The sequence below is a fragment of the Aulostomus chinensis genome, chromosome 7, assembly GCF_037954235.1.
Source record: "Aulostomus chinensis isolate RoL2024-O1b breed Wild chromosome 7, RoL_Achi_v1.0, whole genome shotgun sequence".
NCBI lineage: Eukaryota > Metazoa > Chordata > Actinopteri > Syngnathiformes > Aulostomidae > Aulostomus > Aulostomus chinensis.
Window position 1 is genome coordinate 29,385,435 of NC_141326.1, and position 21,742 is coordinate 29,407,176.

A 21,742-nucleotide genomic window follows, 5' to 3' on the forward strand; every position below is an offset into this window, starting at 1 on the left:
GGAATGCCGCTTCTTTCCTGAAGTCCTGCAACAGAATTCAATATTTCTGTTCCTCAAAATAAGCCTCCGCTTAGTCTGTAGCATAATTCATTAGCCTGCATTGGTAAGCTTCATTTAGCTTCCTTATATGGTCGAGGTAGAGGTAGGTCCCTTCTACCTGCTCACCATCTGTGTGTGGGTCCACCTGCCCCCGCACCAAACCTGACGAGCCTTGCACTGGGAAGTGTCCTCCCCACTATGTGCTTGAGGGTCATGTTCTGTGAAACCTTCTACTTGGATCCAACTTCATCAAAGAACTCATAGGACCGGTACCAGACGGCTTCAGTCAGAACCAGGACTGCTCCATTAAGCGAGCGGTTCTGGAAATCAAAGTTTGGCCTTTTGTAATTTTCAAATTGCAGGAATTCCTACAATTTCTACCTTTTATCACTGTCGCTTCCTTGTCCGAGGACAAGAACAGCTCAGCCTTGTAAGAATCTGCTCCAGCGTCACTGGAATCCTGCTCTTGCTTTGGGAGAATCAGGAATCAGAAACCAAACCTGACCAGGTCTTCTGTCCAGTGCATTCACTGTAATGACCTCAAGTTGATGCGACAGAGAACTGGAGATGCGTTGGCATCAGAACCAGAAAGACACTTTTATACCAGGCATGATCTGGAAATTCATTGTTGCATTGTTTTGCATCAGGCGTGTTCGCTCGGTGGAGGGGGAGACGATGAAATGCCGCATGATCCTACGGACGTTCATGAGTCATCAATTCCTGGTTCTGTGAGGACGAAGACAAACGTTAGATCGACAAGGACAGAGGGATCAGATCTCTGTCTCTCAAATGTCGTTATCATCTCATCCAGGCAGCTGCTTGTTTTTTTCCAAATTCCGGTGTTTTCCTGTTCAGCCATCTGTGATGAATTGAAGCGTCACTAACAGACGGAAGGAGACCGGCCTCTGATTGGTGGAATGGTGGATGGGTGCCCTGTGGGTTCCCGCTTATGCAACAAGAATAAATGTTCCCCATCCTCTCTCTCCTCCGACGGTTATTTTGGGTTTGGTTCAAGACACGCTCAAGGAGGAGAAACCCTCGGCTGTGACTCACAGCAGCCACCGGCCAGAGATGTTGACCTTTGACCTGCTGCTTCATACACAGCATAAATGGTCAGGAGGATTAAACTCTGCTTTAAAGCTCTCTTACGTTAACACTTTAAGTTATATCTCTCAAACTCTGCTATAATACAAAAAAGTATGAATAAAAAGAAAAGACAGGATGAGAAAGATTGTTTATATGCGACCAGATGATTTGCATGACAAGTTTAGACTGCATATTATGGGATGGCCTTCCTTTTCAGTTCTGTTGAGGTGAGCCAGGCCAACATGTCATCACCCAGACTGATGGGACTATGTTCCCTGGATGCGGGGAACCTGGTGACCACTTGATCTACAGTCTTGTGTTGGGTCCCTGAACTCTGTGAGACCCTGCTTCTTTTTCACTGTCTCTTAGCGTCCAGTGCTTGTCCTCTGGAGGGCTGTCCTCTGGAGGGTCCTGGCCAGGATTGTCTGTGGGGTGGTTGATGCAGCCTAGATGGTTCTGCTGACCTCCACTGGTTCCCCTTCTACTCCTGCTGAGGACTAGAGTTTGAGAGCTCGCAGGAGCCCAACCAGACAACTCAGGTGAACACGTGAATGCTTGTCTGAACTGAGTCAGACACGACTGACGTGGCGGCACTCAAAGCTTCTAGTTTTCTCACTTGTACTTCTGCACACTAATGTACATTTTATTACTTAATCGCCCAAAGAAACCTCCTCTGGTTCCTCCTTTTCAATCAGCCTGACTTCTCGTCAAGGCCTCTCCCTCCAGTCCTCATTCTCCTCCTCCTCTTATTTTGTAGGCGAATCTGAATGAACTTGACTCCTCTCCCGTGGGAGTTGAGCCTGTTTTGTTTCTTGTCCTTGGGAATGTCAATGCGGCTGCAGCTCGTTCATCACCATCTCCTGCCCATCCATCGCCCGCTGCCTCTCTCTGTCTCATAGGTGTGTGTGTGTGTGTGTGTGTGTGTGTGTGTGTGTGTGTGTGTGTGTGTGTGTGTGTGTGTGGAGATGTTCCTGCAGTAAATAAAGTCTGTGTGTGTGCTGCAGGATTATGAGGTGATAAAACAACACAACATTGTCACTGTTTGATTTAGCTCAGAGAGCTTCCTGATCCTTGTTTTCTCCATCACTCTTTGGCCTACACTCCAAAATCAAGTTCCAGTTAATAAAACAAAATTGATCCCTCACACTCTCCCTAGAAGAGGGTGACGTGTTTTTAAACCCGGGTCATAGTTAAGTTTTACCGTCAGGTTATCAAAACTTCCAGGAAATGACATTTGAATTTGCCTCCCATAAAACACAAATAATTGAGCCTAACTATCTGTCTTTGTGCATGATGTCAGGAAACCCTTGGGTGACATCATGGAGGGTTCACCCAGCAGTTCAACACAACAACAGACACGTTTCTTTACAGGTGTTGAGACACGATCTCCATCCCTACACAGGATGCAATCAACATTGAGCTGATCTGAAGTCAGGTGGTGGAGGAAGCAGCTCCAGAAGGGAACCCCAACCTTCTCTTTCCCCGCCCACATTGACCAGCTCTGACTGGAGGATCCCGAGGTGTTCCCAGGCCCGTCTGGAGATAGAGTCCTTTCACCTGGTCTTGGTCTGACCCACAATCTCCTCCCAGCCCGACGGGCCTGGATCACCTCCCTCAGGAGGCACCCTAACTGTGTCCCTCATGAAGGACGGAACCTCTCACCTTATTCCTCAGGGAGACACCAGACACCCTCCTGAGCAAACTTAATATGTCACATACAACACAGGAAAACATCATTCAAGGCCACTGCAGAACTCCACACCGACAGAACGTGCAGTTTTTCGTCGCCACTTTCGTCAAGTGCTTCTGGGGAAATGTTGTGTCTCTTTGAATTAAATCAATGATTATGGAGACTTTGTCTGCTTGACTAAGCTGGGAAAACATGATAAAATATGTAGACTCTGTCTTGGTCTCCAAAACCCTCCATGGTCTGGCCCCCCTCCCTTCCTTCCTCAAGAGAAACAAGCCAACTACGGTGATTCGGAACCAGTGTTTTCACATTAGGCTCCGCAGACCTGGACCAGCAGGTGCCAGCTCATGCTTCATTTACCAAACACCTGAAAGCAGCTAGAAAATCCAAACTGTTCCCATCATCCATTTTGAACACCCCGGTGTGAGGGTGATGTGCTGGTGACGTCTCAGGTCATATGTGCTGTTTTCACCCCTTGTGTAGTGATTTAACTGATATTGGTTCTTATAATTGTTGTTGTTGACATCAACAACCTGCCAAGGGACAACAGATGAAATTAGCTGGCAGCTAATTAAATAAATGCCCATTTATATGCACAGTCCCTCTTAAAATAAATGAATCTTACATCTCTTTGCTACTGCTCTCGTCCCAGTCCTGTCCGTCTCCTGGAGGCCCCCCCAAACCGCTCAGCCTTTTGCATGCTCAGCGTCACCTGTCGCTCCTCATCAGTCACACCTGTAATCAGCTCAGTCAGTGGGTCTTTGCTCCATTACATCATTTATGAGTGAATCCCACCTCATTCTTATGACAGCAGACAAAGCTGAAGTGTCAGGACAGTGTGATTTAGGTCACATGACCATGATGTGACGTTTGCGCCGCGGTTCCTGGGCAGCACGTTTGAGGTTTCTCTTCACTCCTCTTCCCTGATTTTTCAGGTCAGCCCGAGGCTCGGCTGTCCTGCTGCTTGTCCTCTCTGACATGTTGTGAAATGTGCCTGTGATTTGCGGTGCGGCGGTGTGTTGAGTCACAGCGTGGAGCGGCGTTGACGAGCGCAGACTGTAACCTGACATTTATTGGGTTGCGGACAGACATGTTTTTTTGCCTGAATGATTCATTGGAGGAGGAGCTGCTGTCTCAGGAGGTTTGCTCCAAAGTCAGGGAGCCATCTTCTTCTTCTTGTGTCTCTGCGCGCACTTCATGCTTCATTTGTGTTTCCGCCACACTCCCACACTCGTCTCCTCCTCTTCCTCGCCGCCGCTGCTGCTCGGCCGTCACATCTTAGTGTGTCAGCAGCTCAGACTGCTGTGGGACAGCCTTTTTACCCTGTAGTTTCATCTGCCACTTGGTTCTGAGTGACAGCACCAGACCAGCGATATTTAGGGCCAGAAGCAGGAGTGGAACAAGGGATTATTTTATGATTAATGAATCTCCTGGTTATTTTTAAGATGAAGAAATTTCCCAAGGCCACTAGTGAGTGAAAACTGTTGTGACAAACACTTTTTCTGCCCAAATCTCTGATCTTACAGTTGGTATTTACTCATTTATTGCTGTGTTTTGGCTCGGCTGGCACTTGATAAAGGGCCGAACATCTGGACTCAGCATCTGAGCGCTGGTTTCAGGGGACTTCCATGTGTCTCTCCTGAGGGCCGGAGGCATTAGAGAAGAGACAATAAACTGGCCTGGGCTCAGAACACTGAAGCCCATTATAAGAAAGGACAGAGCCGCCTCTACTTCCTGAGGAGGCTCAGGTCCTTCAACATCTGCAGGGCAATCCTGGGGATGTTCTACGAGTCTGTGGTTTCCAGTGTGGTTCTGTGTGCTGGGGCAGCAGACTGAGGACTGCAAACACAAACAGACTCAATAAACTCATCCGCAAAGCTGGTGATGTGGTGGGGGTGAAACTGGACTCCTAAGAGACAGTGATGGAGAGAAGGATGCTTCTGAAACTACGGAGCATCCAGGACAACACCACCCACCCCCTCCATCAGCTCCCGGTCCGACGCAGGAGTACACTGACCAACAGACTCAGACCCCCCACCTCAAAAACTGAGCTCCACAGAAGGTTCTTTCTCCCAGTGGCAATGAAACTGTACAATACAGCTCTGTGATTGCACTGTCAACCATCCACACTCACTGCACTGTCTTTGGGTTCATTCATGTAAATGACCCACTGTTTGCTCTAATTTTCTTTTTTACACTGCTCTTTTGCACTTTGTATGTCGTCTTTCCTGTCATCGTGTGCATGGCCTTGTTCTCTCTTCAGTCCCTGTCTACTGTTGTTGAGAGGAGCCGTGTCTCCAACAGAATTTCCCTGGGGATGAGTCAAGGATTCTGATTCTGATTCTGGTTGTATTTTCAGGTTGTCCATCCGTCCCTCTCTCATTAACTCTATTTCTGGAACGTCCTGAGGGAATTTCTTCAAATTTGGCACAACCGTCCACTGGGACTCAAAGATGGAGTGAAAAGATTTTGGTTGTCAAACATGACGCTTGCTGTGACAGGCACACTCTGCTGTGGCATTCAGCTACAATAGATTTTCAATTATGATAGCAGATTATGTAAAGGTCAGAGGGCTCTTGTACGAACCCAGTCACAGCCCCATATCAGCGGCCTGGCCTTCACATTTCAGGTTTTTCATTCCTATTTAATTTCAGTGCGTCTGGGGGGATGTAGTTGTCTGGTGATGTGACTGCTGAACTGAAAAGCCCTTCAGCTCGTCCTGATGGGGGATCTGATGAGCAGCTTGTAATTATTCCTGACGCGACTCCTGACAGTTTGATGCCGGCTGGTTGCTGGTTTGAGGCTCAGCTTCCTGCTGCGTTTTGGAGCAACTCCTTCCTGTTTGTGCTGATAACTGAAGGAAATGGACGTTTGACAGCAGCAGATTCACATTTCAAAGTCAAAAGTGAACCTCTGCAGGTGGGAGTCCCTCCACAGGACATCAGGAACTCTGTTTCCTCACCAAACATGATTCTTCTGCCTGTTTGATCTCAGACCTGGACTGGGGCAGTTCCCCTACAGGCTTTTTTTTTGGGGGGGGGGGGGGGGGGGACAGGATCTTTGATAGGAGCTGTGGTTTGTTAACAACTCTTTTTTTTTGTCTGTTTTGATTCTTTTCTTTAATCTAAAATCCTCAAAGGCGAGAGAAGACAACAACCCAGATAACACCACTTCTCTGAGCAGCCTTGGCAATCACCGTGACTGCCGCCGCACTGTCTGCTGAATGTTTTTCTTGCCAGGTGAAGAGGCTTATAACCTGTGCGGGTCCTTTATGAGAACTGTTATTACTCTGTTGCCCTTCTTTTTCTCCAGACTTGTACATTCAGCTCTCACTTCTTATCCTGTTGTTTCTTTTCCGTTTCCTTATATTTCTTCAGATCTGAGAACAGCAGACTGAAGCCTGCAGATGCTCACATTGATGTCTTTCTCATTAGAATACAGTCACAATTCAGGGTCAAATCAGGAAAGTATCCCTGGAATACATGCAGGTTTTATTTCCAACTTTTCTGCTTCCTTTCAATGAATCAGCATCCTGATGGAGTGACTACAGAGTTAGTTTTTTACTTTTATGACAGTGACATCATAGTTAAAGTTGATCTGACGTCTTTAGGGCTGGAGAATGAGGGGTCACCCTGGCGACCCCTGACATCAGACCCTGAGTGCCCCCCAAATTTTATTTGCAGCCTAGCACCTTACATTTCTTTTTGCTTAGCATCTGATTGACTTGCACCATTTCTAGATCCATGAGCCCCGGCATTCCAAGATGAGGTGGTTTTCCTCTCATTTGGGCTGCTTTTGATCACATTGGACAGTAAAACCCACAAGCCCCTGAAATAGCTGTGGTGGTGCCATATATAAAACTCTAGTTCCTCTCTTTAGCTGCTTTCACTCATCATGTCAGTTCCATCATTTTAATGCCTCTGTGTGTCGTTCCAAACCCAGACACAGCGGTGTTTCGTTTCTTGGTGGGGTTCTCACAGCGACAGGGCAGCGATGTGGTATTTCACTTGTGCTGGATGCTGGATAGGAGCTGTTATCCCAGGGGTTCATTAGAAGGTGTGAAAGATTTAATTAAAATGTATCAAGAATCTCCCAGCAGGTTGCGATTGACAGGTTTGGGGATGCTGAGTCAGGCTTGACATTGAAACGTTAACAAACATCTCCACGCTAACAGAATAAGGCAGGTGATATACATAAGGAGGGGAGGCGTGGCTCAGAGGTAGGGTGGCCATCTAGCAAGCGAAGGGTCACTGGTTCGATCCTCATGTCCCTCGGTGACCATGTCCAGGTGTCCTTGAGCTAGATACTGAGCTCCTAATTGCTCCTGATGGCCCCGGGATGGACTGGTGACCCGTCCAGGGTGAACCCCGCCTTTCACCCAATGTCAGCTGGGATAGGCTCCACCCCCCTTGTCACCCTTAACAGATAAATGGCATAGAAAATGGATGGATGGATGTGCATAAGGAGCAAAGCAGCTCTTAAACGACGGTGGGCAGCTGGAGATGTGCTCCAGTCCTTAAGGCGTGTTTGCACTTCCTTTCCTCGCTATAATTGAGCTACAGTGTCGGACTGGTGTTCCACACTCCTGATGCCCGCTCAGCACTCCGTTGCAGTTGGGGGCAACAGTGTACCATGTTTGTTATTGGCTATAAAAATGGTTTTGTTGTTTTTAGCTGAGCAAGAAAATAAGGGAAAAAAGAATCAAGTGTGAGACTGCTGAAAGACTGTGGGGTGCAATCAAGAGCTGAGTGGAGCCTGAGCGGTCGCCTGCAGACCCTCGTGGACAGACGGACGAGAACACTGATGTCACACCAACCAAAGCAAACTGTGAAGCAGCCGTAATGAATCCAGAACGTCTACATTCAGTACAACCAACTTGCTTCAAGCTGGTACGTTCATCTTGGTCAGCACAGCCGCTCTCCTGCTGAATCCTGACCTTCATTCATCCAGACCTGTTCATTCACCTGCACTGATCCAGAACATGGCAGTTCATACACACAGTCCAGAATTGTGACTTAAAGTGGATATCAATGGCTTCATGAGTAGAAAAGGTTGTGTATTGTTCAGATGATCTGACTCTGACATGAACTACAGGTCCAGTTTCAGTCATGCACCACACTGGTTTTCCACTGGTCGTGCTGTTGAAGCAGCATCAGTGTCCAGTCTGGTTGACGCTGTGTGGTCTGGACTCATTTGGGTGTGACTGCAGCACCAGTCACGCTGCCTGATGTGCGATCTGGATCCAGTTGTTACAAACTTGAATCCTGATGTTTCCTGCTGCAGGCTGCAGATGGTCACAGGACGCCGGGTCAAAGCTGAAAACGTGTCGCGTCGTTTCTCTCAGAGCCTCCGGAGAATGATGTCACTGCATGTCGTCGCGACCGTTCTTCCAGATTACCATCAAGCAGCTCTTCAGATTGTCCTCTTCACGTCTCTCCACAGCAGGCGAGCGTCACTGTGACATTTTGGGGTTAAGTTGTGGGAGGGCGGCGCCCTCCACCCAGAGCAGGATGTGATGCTCGCTGACAGGCATCTGCCGACACTCATTCATCATTCAGCCTTCACCCCCAGTTTAGCAGAGGCTTGTTATTGGTGGAGCGGACCACCTGAGATGAGAGCACGCACTGGGCTTCAGGAGATGAAAGTCAGACTGAGATTTGATGTTTTACTGCATAATTATACAGAAATAGGTCTGGAAGGTCTGAGTCCATAAATGAAGGTTGGAGTGAGGCTCATCGGATGAAGTAAGAGCATCTCCTTGTTTCTGATGTGACAGGTCAGGACACCCCGTTATCCTGGGAATGCACTGCCCCTGATGGGTTGAATGAATCACATGAGTCACAGCGTTGTAGGCCACAGCTGGGCCACTGTATCGGTTAGCCTGCTGCTAACTTGAATGTAGATCAATAATTATAATCTTCCAAATGTTGTCAGACCAAAATGCATTGTACAGATTGTATTTGCAGGGTTTTTCAGGCTTTTATTCCAGCATCTTTACAGCTGAAACAGTAGTGACAGCACCGAGGAGCCTGTGTTCTGCACTGTAACTTAAAAAAACAACTTTATGTTGATGTACTGCCCCCCCCCCCACAGTGCTTCTCTCTCACCCCGCATATCAGCTCAGAACCTGCTGCCTGTCATCACTCCATCACTGTCTGACACAGAAAATGAGGCCCATTATTTATGTGCAGGATCCCCATTAGCGTGATGAACAAATGTTTCCGTCCCGTTCAGACGTTCGTCCTCATCTGAGAAACAGGCTGACGTGTCTGAAGAAAAGCACACAACAGCAAGTTTAACAGTCCAATCAGTCACATCAGCACCACAAATCATAACAGCTGCACATATTCGCTGTCCTGCTGCTGCAACCACCTCCTTCCTCTGCAGGAGGAGGAAGCTTCACTCTGACACAGACCGCTTACGTCACCGGTTTGGAAGTATTTAGAAAAATGTGAATACATCAAATCAAAGTGTTAATTGTCATATGCACAGCAGACAAACATGTTTCCCTGTACAATGAAACTCTTCCTTTGCTGTCCACTCAAAAATGAACTGCAGGATATCACAGCATCAGCATTTTTTTTATCCTTTTTATCAAAAATTTGTCACAAAAATTCAATAGCAGCACAAACGTTTTTCAACCAGGGAACATTTTAGAAGCAGCACATCCCCTTGTTTTCTCTGTAAAAGGTTTGAAATTGTCCAAACCTGCCTGGATGCAGCTCTCACCCACACATTATAATCCTCCGCCCTCGCTTCAACAATCCCCCCAAAACCCAACAATTAAACCAGCCTGAGGTCGGAGCCCATTGTTATACACAGAATGATCAGTAATTAGCTGTATTGAGCCGAGCTCTCAGAGGACACGCCGGCTTCCTCTGGAGATGGAGAATTACCTCGCTGCTCAAGATATCGAGCTGAAAGCTCCAATCCTCATCTTCACTCAGCAGTGAATGAGACGCTTTAACAGACATGATGTGGGCAGTCGCACCATAATTACCGCATCTACCATCTCAGTGGAAGAATTGCCTGCTAGTCTCTTTGGTGGGAGACCATTAACAACTGTCCCAAGTTTTGTTTTGTAGTAAATGAGTGTAAAAATCACATTGATCAGATGCTCCACTGACGCGAGGTGCACATCAGACATTGTGATACATTTACTGAATGTCAAGTTCAATGGAAGCTCTGGAAGAAACACAAGTTCTGAAACATTTTGCCACTAAAACTTCCCATAAAGTATTCGAAGCAAAAACAATCCAACAAAAGCAGTGTTTTCTGCACAGCCCCTCTGGTACTGTCTCGTACTGACTTGGAGTCCATAGGTCACATGACATGGAAGCGATTGGAAGAAATACAATGACTTTGGCATTTTATAAACTTTTTTTTTTAACGAGAATGCAACAGAATTTTCTGATCCACTGCTAATTTCTGATTTTGATTAGTTTTGTTTGACAGAGGGAGAGAAATAGATTAATAGAAACAGCAGTTAGTTGATTCAAAAATGAAGCCTGACTGCAGTTTATGGATATTTATTGAACCACAAGATTCTTCAGCGATTTATCTGTGATTGATTTCTGTTCTGAGTCCAAGCACCCGTATCTGACACATTAAATCTGGCAGGTGTCGATGGGTCGGGGAACCGTTGCACCCTCCTGCTGGCTGCTGGAGACGGACCGAAGCAGCAGAGAATCACTACAGCAGAGAAACCGACAATGTGAACTTTCCCTGGGCAGGATGGATGGATTTCAGGGGGAAGGAGGGGGAGAGAGGGCAGGCTGGCAACTGCGTGACATGGTCATAAATTAAAATTGTCTGGGCGACGCTAACGCCGATGTTAATGTGTGACAGTGATGAAGATAAATGTAAACACTCCCGGCTCGTGGAGGTGAACGGGTAGAAAAACGAACAGGCTGCTTCAGGGCCATAGATGAGCATTAAGAGGTGGCAGCGGAAGGTCAGACTGAGCTGAACTGGTGATGTTTTGACCTCCGCACTGAGAGCTTTCATATGCTAATGTGTTTGAGCCACAGCGTGTTTCCTGTCAGACCTGTGGATCTTTGCTGCCTTCCAGACACATTGGATGTCAAGATTTTCTGACCGACTGCTTTTACTTTTACTTTTACTGCCGACATGGACACCACTTAGTCATACCGGAGCAAGTCTACGGTCCCTCAGCCCTATGGTCCCTCTCCCTGACCCCCTGCTCCAAATGTGGGGCCTTGATGGGGAAAGGTTTCAGCACCCACTCAAGCACGCGTTGTAGACGGTAACCCAAAAGGCTGTGCAGCCATCTGGTTTTTATCAGTTTTGATAGAATATTTTGATTCATGGTGTTAAAACCCTGGGACAAGTAGTTAAACTGGATTATCCATCAAAGATAACAACAACTAATTAGTCAGGCATAATCCTCCATTAGAGCTATTTAACATGTCGTCGTTCAGTCATGTGACTGAACAAACCAAACTCAGACAGCGTTTGAGGCTTCAGAGAAGCAAGTGGGTCAGTTCCTGTTTGAGGCCTGGGTGTAAGTGGGACAGCCCATATAAATAATGTGTAAAAATACACTTACAATGCAGAAAAGACTGCTGCAGATTCTTCCTGCTGTCTGCTGGTTATTCCCCTTTGACTCAAACCACTGTGGGAACAAAACTGAGCAAAGAAAGATCCACTTTCACCCTTAAAACCAACAGTTTCATCCTGAAGATGGATGACTGGGGTGTTTGTCTCGCAGCAGGGTTACATGTCCGTTTTTTTCCCCTCAAACTTTATGGAGGGCGTAGTTTAGCCCAAGGAAGAGCTCATTACATTTTTATGCATATTCGTCACGGTGCCACCCGGTAAAACAGGAAGTGATTTGTCTTTAACATCCATTCGTAACTCGAGCTCATCGTCCAGGTTGACACACCTCTTCTTTATCCAGCTGTACGCTCAGGAATCATCATGACTGCTAAAAACAAACAGTACTCACTCACGGTAGCACCAAGTGCGCTGGCGCACAAGTCGAACCAACTCGCTCACGCTTGTCTGAGGTTGTTCAGTCACATCCAACTGGAAGTGCTGTCGTTGGTTTCTGAGTCAAATCAAAGCGTTAGAGGATAACGGATCATACGGGTGGACACAGAAGACCTGGATTATACCGTATGATGACCTGGAGCAAACGCAGATTGTTGTTCGCCGTCAGTCAGGATTAGCTTCAAGCTAAATATACGTGGTGGGCTCTTTCTGTGCTCTGCTGTTACAAAGACGTAATGCAGGGGAAAATATAGTTGTGAGTGCTTGAAAGTTGCTCTTCAAGAAACTGAACAGTCTTCCTCGTTGAGCCCAAACAGGTTGAAGGTGTGACTGCAAACATCAGTTCACTTGTGAAGCACAGCCTGCTGCTGGCGTCCGTGTTCCACTCCACACTGTCTAAGTACGAGACACGCCCACGAACACACTTCCATATCTGGCTGTATCCATAATGCAGCAGGTCCTGTTCACACTCCACTGAGCTGATGTTCTGAACACGAGTGGAGAAAATGTTTCTGAACTGGACGGTCGATCTTAAAGCGGAGGGCTTTACATAATCCCCCGAGGGCGGCAATGAGAGGAACACTTGCTGCAGGACGAGGAGGGAATCTAGAAGAAGGTGGCGCTGCATCTGCTAGGGTTTGTTTGCTCGCCGCGTCCTGCTGAGACACTTTTATTTCTTGGCGGTGACTTGGACTCATTACTGCTGACACCAGGTGAGAGTTGGCATCACAGCGAGTTGTTCAACTTGGACAGGTCTGAGAAAGACTGGACAGAGAGTCAGCAGGACGGTTCAGTCGATCGATTGCAGCCTGTCAGCTGGTTTCAGTTTCTGAGATGAATAATATGGTGGAATGGCAGCGGGTTATTTTTAGGAGTAAACAATACCAGCACATGACTTCTAACATTTATGAGACTGAGCATCAATGAAACGGTGGAAATTAGATGAGAGCATTTCCTTTTTCACATCTTTGTGATTCATGTGAGAAAACATGATGAAAAATACAAACCCTGATAGCAGGCATTGTTTTATTTATATGATAATTTGCATCTAAAAACAGATTGTAAAGACACATGGCAACATGGTCGTCACACAGCAGTTATTCAGTGTTAGATATTTACTTGTGAACTAGCCAGCGCTGGTCTGGGCCCATCTACAGTCCATCAGTCCTTCTGAGTCTCTTCCACTGGTGCAGCTGGGAGAGTTGGGACCAGAGATATCCTCCCTGTTATTGGCCCAGAGCTGCTTGGAAGACCCAGGAGCTTTAACCTTGAAAGTCAGGCAGTCGTCAAAGGACTGATGTTATATTTGATTGATATATGAGCAACACACACGGACCGTAGAGGAACAAATCTTTATTGTCATTGAACATTGATTCAGTGACCTTTAACTCATCTACGGAGCAGTGAGGGACCACGTGAGGCGTTTAGGACCAACTCAAGCTCTGTCTACCAGTTTCTAGGTCACGAGGGAACAGTAATATTTTCCCCGTTGGAGCTATCACATGAATTATGCGAGGAAGAAACGATTCCTGAGAAATCTCTTATTACATTATACGGAGCAGCAATGTATCTGATGCATACAATCAGAAGAGTTGGTGTTAAGATTTTATCCACAACTAAGAAAATATAGCAGAAAAGCATAAAAAAAAATAGGGTTATGATCTCAGCCTGCAGGGCAACACCTGTCCAGTGTAAGTCAGTGAGGAGCTGATATTCTCCTGTGGGACCAGGGATGCCAAACCCTGATGTGCTCACAGGTTGTGGCCAGTTGACATGTTGGAGGTTTATGAGGAAAATATGCCCATGTATGGTAAATGTACACAAATTAGCTCACGGATCCTGCTAGCATAGCGGAGTGGATAACAGAATGACTGTGGGAGATGAACTTGTCTTTTCAGTGCCATCTCTGTTTTACTTTAGCGTTTCTGTGTTTCCACTACTAACTCAGCAGTGTGTGTGTGTGTGTGTGTGTGTGTGTGTGTGTGTGTGTGTGTAATATGTCTGTTCGCTGCACATTCTCTGTCTTGTGTTGTTGTACTTCAGAAGACTCGTGAATTCCGTCTGAGTTGTGTCAAAAGTTCACAACAAGCAGGAGTTTATTATCCTGTACTGGTGCTGTCAGGGGAGCTGCTCTTATTTCAGCTCCTTTCTAATCGCACAACAAACTTGGCTTCACCTTTTGTCTCCTCCGAGCTTCAAGCAGCCCAAACATGTGACCCAGGCAACCACAATGACGGGTACCTTAGCCCACTCTTGACTCATCAAACAGTCTGGTTTCTTCTACTGTGGAGAACTTCAGGCTCGTCTTTGTCTGCTGGAACGTTTCCTCATAGGTGTTTTCTCTTTTATCCTCTTTCTCGATGTTCATTGATCTCAAGTTTGTAAATTCTTGATGGAGGAGAGGAAGAAAGGCGGGGCGGGAGCCCCAACCCATGAAAACTGGCAAACTTGTCATTATATTTGGAGATGGGGGATGCAGCCACTGTACCTCGACAAAATAAAAGAGGAAAACATTGTTCCTTCACGTGTATGAATATAGATGAAAATATCTTGATTGGACATTTTGAGTTTAAGTGAAGGGGAATTTTATGCAGACATTTAGCTTGAAGGCAACAGGGACTGACAGCTAACAACAGTAAAACTGTCCTTAACCTGTGGGTCACTTCGTCCTGTACAATCAACATCTTCTTAACTCATAATCTGAAAATACTTTGATTTGATCTGAAAATAAATCCTTCCCTGTTCATGGAAGCCGAGTTCCGTGCGGAGTTTGCATGTTCTCCCTGTGCCTTTTGTAAGCTCTCTGGAGGTTCCTTTTTAAGTTAAAGTTAGGAATAGATGGAGTCACAAAGGTCATTTTTCTGAATGTGAATCATGAATATCTCTGTGCAGATCTGATTGTGAGAAAACAAAATGTTTATATTCACGTCTGTGTATGACATTGCAAACACAGTTAGTGTGAATAACCCTGAATTTCTTGTTCATCCCTGTAAGTTCCCATGGAAAACACTCTTCACGCTGTCCTTTTTGGCCTGTTTTTCTAATGTCTGCAGCAAACAGAGGCTGATTTGGGCCTGAGTGAGCTATGGACACAGCGGCAGGCGCAAAAATCAATATTCGGCTACAGAAATGAAATAACTGCCCCAACAGCAGAATAAAACACCGCCAAGGCAGACAACACAGATGTATTAATATCACCGTCACTGCAGCTGCTGTTCAAGCACTGGCACGTAAATAACACGCCCCCATCCTTCCATTTTCTTTGGGAGTACTTGAGTCAAGCCGGTACGCACTGAAAAGGTGAAACTGTTTATTGTGCAGGAAAGAGACCTGTGACAGTAAATAGAGTTTTGCTTCAAAATAAGAAAATGTGAGAGTGAGGGATGATGGACGTCGGCTGTCACTCAGATGGATTTGTTCTTTCAGCGAGCAGTCAGGCAGAAAGCTTGAGGCTGTCGCAGGATGGCATGCATCAATCACCGTCGCCGAAAACACCCGCAGACGGCAGGCACCGCTGGGGAGTGTGTCCTCGTGGGTAAAGTTGTCGATGCACACATAAATCTGTCGTCGGTGTGAAACCCGGTCTGATCCGACTCACTGGGTCTTGCTGGTCTAAAGTAAAGGTCTGGTGTTGAGAGTAATGATCACCGTCAGGACGCCATCTATCAGCTGCTGGCCTCCCCAGCTGTTTGTCCCACTGAGACCTCGACTGATCCGGGATGCCTTTACTCTGAATGCAAGATCATCCATCACCGCCACACTGAGAGAGATCTACAAAAGGGGATTCTTCTTCTCCTTCTTCTTCTATTTCCCTTCAGGGCCAATTTAAAGAAGAAAACACCTGCAACCTACACACAAATGCAAATATTTGAAAATTAATTTCAGTGAAACAGCTACCGTCAGTCTTTGTAACACAGCTAAAGCTAGCGGCTAGCCTGGCGAGCTCTATATGGTTCTCACACTTTGTTTTGACAAAAGTGTCATGCCAGCTGACTTGACGTGTCTGAACCAGATCTTGAGCGTCATTTTCCAAATCTTGAGCCTAATCCGGCATGGGTCAAGGAGACACACTCATTTATTGTATGTCAGAGGAGATGTGCCAGTGAACCGTCCCCAGGACCAGAGCCCACACCAGGACTTGGCACCACTGCAGGTCCCCATAGCTCCAGGCGAATAAGTTCAGGTGCAGCAGTTGCAGATGTGATGTCTCCATGTTGGCGTGTCCCGTAGACTGGAGGCTGCAGGGAGACCTCCTGTGGAGTTGACTTCTTCAACAACCCCCCACCCCCACCCCACCCCGGACTTCAGTCCTTTTTATTTTGTCTCGAATCCAAATGTACCGCTCCAGTCGGAGTCACCAGTAACTCATCCTCTCCGCCCGCAGCACAAGTTTGTATTTACAGTACACACACCTTTAATTTGTGTTCTGTCACCGAGTGTTTTGGTCTGAGCAACATTTGTATTGGCTTGAGACCCTCAGACGTCTATCTTCGTCCTTCGTCCTTCATCCTGTGAATCCCAATGAGGCATCCGGAGGGCTCAGCCCAACATGCCGGCTTGTGACTGAAGTGAAATCAATCAGGCCTTCAATCCTTCTCCAAAGCACCATTATCCAGCCACAGCGGGCCTGTCCGACTGTCGGCTGCAGGATCTACGACCTGCTCCGCCTCTCTGATTCACACAGCACTGCTCACAGAGCAAGGTCGGGATTTAAGGTCCAAACTGCGTCTGGTAAATAATGCAGGATGTTTGGAAATAACCCTGGATGAGAACATGCTTTTCTGCCCACCTCTCTCCAGGTAGTACCGGTACAACCCCGCTTCCAACCCTCAGAATTTGTGTTCTTGCTAAACTGTTAAAAAAACTGTGTCTTCTTCATCTTTAATATCGAGGGTGGTGCAGTGGTCCTCACTGTGGCCCCCAGCGAGAAGGTTGTGGGTGGAGCCCCGGCTGCAGCACGGGGTCTTTCTGGGTGAGTCTCCATGTTCTCCCTGTTCCTGCTGGGTTCTCTCTGGTACTCCAGCTTCCTCCACAGTCCAAAGACATCAAGAGGGACCAGGTTAATCCAGACTCTAAATTGACCGTAGGCGTGGCTGGGAGAGCCAATGGTTGTCTGTCTCTATGTGTTGGCCCTGCCATGGACTGGTGACCTGTCCAGGGGGAAGGCTGCTGGGATAGGCTCCACCCCCACCACCCTCAACAGGAGAAGAGGGAGAAGATGGATGGATGGATGGATGGATGTTGGATGATGGATGGATGGATGGATGGATGATGGATGGATGGATGTTGGATGGATTGATGGATGTTGGATGATGGATGGATGGATGGATGGATGATGGATGGATGGAGGATTGATGGATGGATGGATGGATGATGGATGGATGGATGGATGGATGATGGATGGATGGAGGATTGATGGATGGATGGATGGATGATGGATGGATGGGTGGATGATGGATGGATGGATGATGGATGGATGGATGATTGATGGATGATGGAGGGATGGATGGGTGGATGATGGATGGATGGATGATGGAGGGATGGATGATGGATGGATGGATGATGGATGGATGGATGGATGATGGATGGATGGATGATGGATGGATGGATGATGGATGGATGGATGATGGATGATGGATGGATGGATGATGGATGGGTGGATGATGGATGGATGATGGATGGGTGGATGATGGATGGGTGGATGATGGATGGGTGGATGATGGATGGATGGATGATGGATGGATCTTTAACATCTTACAAAGCAAAGCCAGTTTTGAGTGGAACACAGTGACACCTGGACCACTTCGGTTTAACAAGATTGGACTTCTAATGACGACACCTTGTATTCAGCCGAAGGTCCAAGAAAGATGACGGTTGAATATTGGAAGCAACTATTTAGATTAACTCAGATGTTTTTTCTCCTTATACAAAAGTTGTCAACAAAACTACTGTTTATTTGTGAGGAAAATCATATTACTGAGATTTATATATATATATGTGTATATATGTGTATATATACGTATATACATATATATGTATATATATGTATATACATATATACGTATATACGTATATATGTATATATACGTATATACATATATATACATATATACGTATATACATATATATACATATACATATATATGTATATATATGTATATATACATATATATACATATATACATATATATGTATATATGTGTATATACGTATATATGTGTATATACGTATATATGTATATATATACGTATATATGTATATATATACGTATATACGTATATATGTATATATATGTATATATACATATATATGTATATACACACACACACACACACTTAGATACATATGTAGTGTACAGTATATATACATATGTATGTGTGTGTGTGACATAAATCTTGTCAGCACGATTGTTTTTTAGTTTCCACTGTTGCTGTTTGAAAAGTTTGTCAGTCGTGAGAGCTCATGTTTCGAGGGACAAACGCATGTTTCTGTCGTTATATTCTGGAACATCAAATGTGATGAGCTCCAGTGAGTTTGACGTTGTAAAACTTTCGGTTTGTCGTCTCAGACCACATTCATTGTGCCAGCTTCAATCAATTCGAGCCCTGAATGAGAAGACAAACGGTTTCCTTTGTTGGTCTGAGAGAAAGAGAGAGATTTCTGATCAAAGTCAAACAGGCGGTGTCGCTCCTCTCTGTTGGCGTCACAGGTGATCTTTGATTACTGAAGGTCGGTGACCTCTGCTGTAGAGACACATGTTGCTTGCGTTCCAATGATAGTGCCAGGTTTTCAGCACAGAACTTTGGAGTTCTTTTCTTCTGAGTAAACCTTGAATGAAGCTGAACTCCTGACTGAAAGTTCCTTTATAAAAGCTGAGGAAATGTACTTCTCGTGATTGAAAGCTGCTTTTCAGGAACAGTTTTTCATGGTTTTAGTGTTTGAGCTCGGTGTGTTGATGAAGTCCTCCATCTCATGATCGCTAATGAGTGAAGGAATGACTAGTAAGACTGCTGTGGCCACAGTTCCAGTGTGTGGCAGCTAACAGTAGCTAACCTCGCCATCTCTCCACAGATCCCTCAGATCAGCTACGCCTCGACGGCGCCGGAGCTCAGTGACAACACGCGCTACGACTTCTTCTCTCGCGTGGTTCCTCCAGACTCCTACCAGGCTCAGACCATGCTGGACATCGTCACAGCGATGGGCTGGAACTACGTGTCCACACTCGCCTCCGAGGGAAACTACGGCGAGAGCGGCGTTGAGGCCTTCGTGCAGACCTCCAGAGAGTCAGGTAGGAAGCCTCCTAACCAGATGTGGCACTTAAAAGGGCAAATGTCTGCTACGTGACAGCGGAACCGCCTCTCTGTGGTCTTTAAACAGCTTGTAGTTTAACTTGCCGTCCTCCTGCTCGGCGGGTGTTGATGAGCCATCAGGACAAGAGGTCCTGCAATTAAGTGCTGATGTAATTACAGCAGAAGTCTGCTTTCTGCCTGCTGGTCACTGTGAGGTTACGCTGATTGAAAGGTTTTTTCTGTCTCGATGAGCTTTGATTTTAATTAGATTGTAAGAGGCATTTTGAGACTAATCAGTAGGGCTGCAATCCACCAAAGAAATCCTTGGTGGACTGAAGCCCTCAAATTTTGACAAAAAATCGACTAATTTTATCTATGAAAACTCTACTGTGTCAACTACCAGCACACAACCTGCTGAGGAACATTGAGACAATTGTTTGTGTCAGGTTAGAACAACTGAGCGACGCCATCGTTGGTCCTGACAGAGCCAGACTGAACACAGGAGCTCAGCATCGCCGCTGAGACACAAATGGACTTTTAACTTGAAACTTTACTCTTAAACACAAAAGGCAAGTCCACTGTAAGAATTCTTACAATTAAAACAAAAACAATTATTGGACTAAAACATTGAAATGTCAATTCTGATGCGTTCATACACTCAGAACCGACGGGGCGACCTGAGGTGGACACGTGAGCTCACCGTTTCCAGGTGACGCGTCGTGTTTGTGGTGGAGCTGTGACATGAAAACTGGTGCTGGAGAACTTTGCATTCGACTTTTTTTCCATTCTCTGTTTTCATGAAGTGCTGCCACGCTGCAGACGTCTTTGACGTGGTGGACGAGGACTGACTTGAAATGAAACCGTCGACATTAAGTACACGTTCATCGAACCACCAGACGTGGGCCTTCAAGTCCTCTTCAGTCTGTCTGTCTCTGGCGGGTCAGCGAGTCCAAAATGGCAAAACAAGAGGGGTGTACAAAGATAGATTGTTATCTGTGAAAGAGGGGTGCTTTCGGTACTTTGCTCCTGATGAAATTAACGTGGCAAAAAATCGACCAATCAGAATTTTGGTCAAGCCAGAACGTATTGACTAATACATCGACCAGTCGAGTGGGAGATTACAGCCCTACTAATCAGTGTGTGCGTGTGTGTGCATGTGTGTGCGCGCACATGCCAGGTTCAGTGTCAAGAGTTTTTTTGGGGGTTTTTTATAAGGATGACAAAGAGCAAATTAATAGCTTGAAGTCAAAGCGGCGAAGGAGCCGATCAGCCAAAACCACTTGTTATCATTGCACCTGTCAAGGGTGGCAAATTCTGATGGCGAGAGGACCGGGTCTTCCTGGAGTGTGGTTACCAAATATGGCGCATGAGCTAAAACTGGTGCCTGTCTCCAAATGTGTGGGGGTCAGGCACCACAGGATCCCAGCAGAGCGCCGGTGTGTCGTTTTGGTTGGTGGTTTTAATGTTGTGAATGGTTTATAGCACTTTTCTTATTATTAGAAGAACAAACTGTACTTTTAGTTTACACGAAATGTAGTGGAATACATTCCACTCACAGTGAGGTAATCAAGTACTGAGTAAAGTATGTCATTACTGAATGTGAGTGCCTTAAACAGAGAGAAAGCAGCAGCGAGCGGTTGTGTGCATCAGGATGCGTGGCTGTATTGATTTCATGTCTGAGCTCTAATGAGGATCATGTTGCAGCTCAGGTTTCCTCCAACAAACAACCTGCCCTGCTGATTTATTACAGCAGAAAACACAAGTCTCTCTGTCCTCCCGTCAGTACGCAGAAGTAGAACTACAAGACGTGGTTCCCTCCTGCCTCTTTTGCTCTCTGTTCTACTTGAGAACGTCATGGCTGTAGCACAACCGTATTCACCTGCAGGTGAGGTTTGGGCAGCGGCGGCGGCAGGAATCACGAGTAATGGCTGCCATCGAGGCGCGTTCAAGCTGAGGTCTTTGTTCTTAGAAAGATCCAAATTGAAGAGTTCCTGAGCTGATACGCACTGAAGCTGACTTGTGGTGTAAAATGTTACTGACGAAATGATGAAAAGGAGACGGGAGGAAAATGTTGGGCAATTATTTCAGCCTTTTTATGAATTCACTCATTCTTAAATGTTCCCACTCATTAAAACTGATTATCCCTCATCATCTTTAATAAATCTCTCAGCAGACGCTCAATGAAAAGGATTGTTATGTTAATGTTGGATTGTCTTGTGTGCATCACGGCTCAATCTCTATATAAATCAGTTCCATCCCCTAAAAATATGTGATGCAGTGAATGAGTTGGCAGAGGGGAGCACATGACTGCGTTCGTGTTGAACGTTATTTTATGGTTGAGCTTCATTCATCAGAGGGAGGCTGCGGGACGTGGCTACGTCAAGGTAAAGGTTTTACTGGGAATCTTCTCAAATGATCTTCACGTTTATGGTTTTTGTCACATACCCACAAACGTTTGGAGCACAAAGCTATTGTTAGGGTAGCGCGTGACTTCACACACAGCTAGCTTCACACACAGCTAGCTTCACACACAGCTAGCTTCACACACAGCCAGCTTCACACACAGGAAGCTTCACACACAGCTAGCTTCACACACAGCCAGCTTCACACACAGGAAGCTTCACAC

At 46.2% G+C, this 21,742-nt stretch overlaps 1 protein-coding gene across 1 annotated transcript in view; it reads left to right on the top strand.

Moving 5' to 3' along the window:
• Positions 1–21,742, top strand: part of LOC147259427 (metabotropic glutamate receptor 8-like) — a 95,814-nt gene that overhangs the window by 13,610 nt on the left and 60,462 nt on the right. The window contains exon 3 of the mRNA XM_086209809.1: positions 18,899–19,115. Coding sequence (XP_086065935.1) covers positions 18,899–19,115 — 217 coding nt within the window. The remainder of the gene's footprint in view (positions 1–18,898; positions 19,116–21,742) is intronic.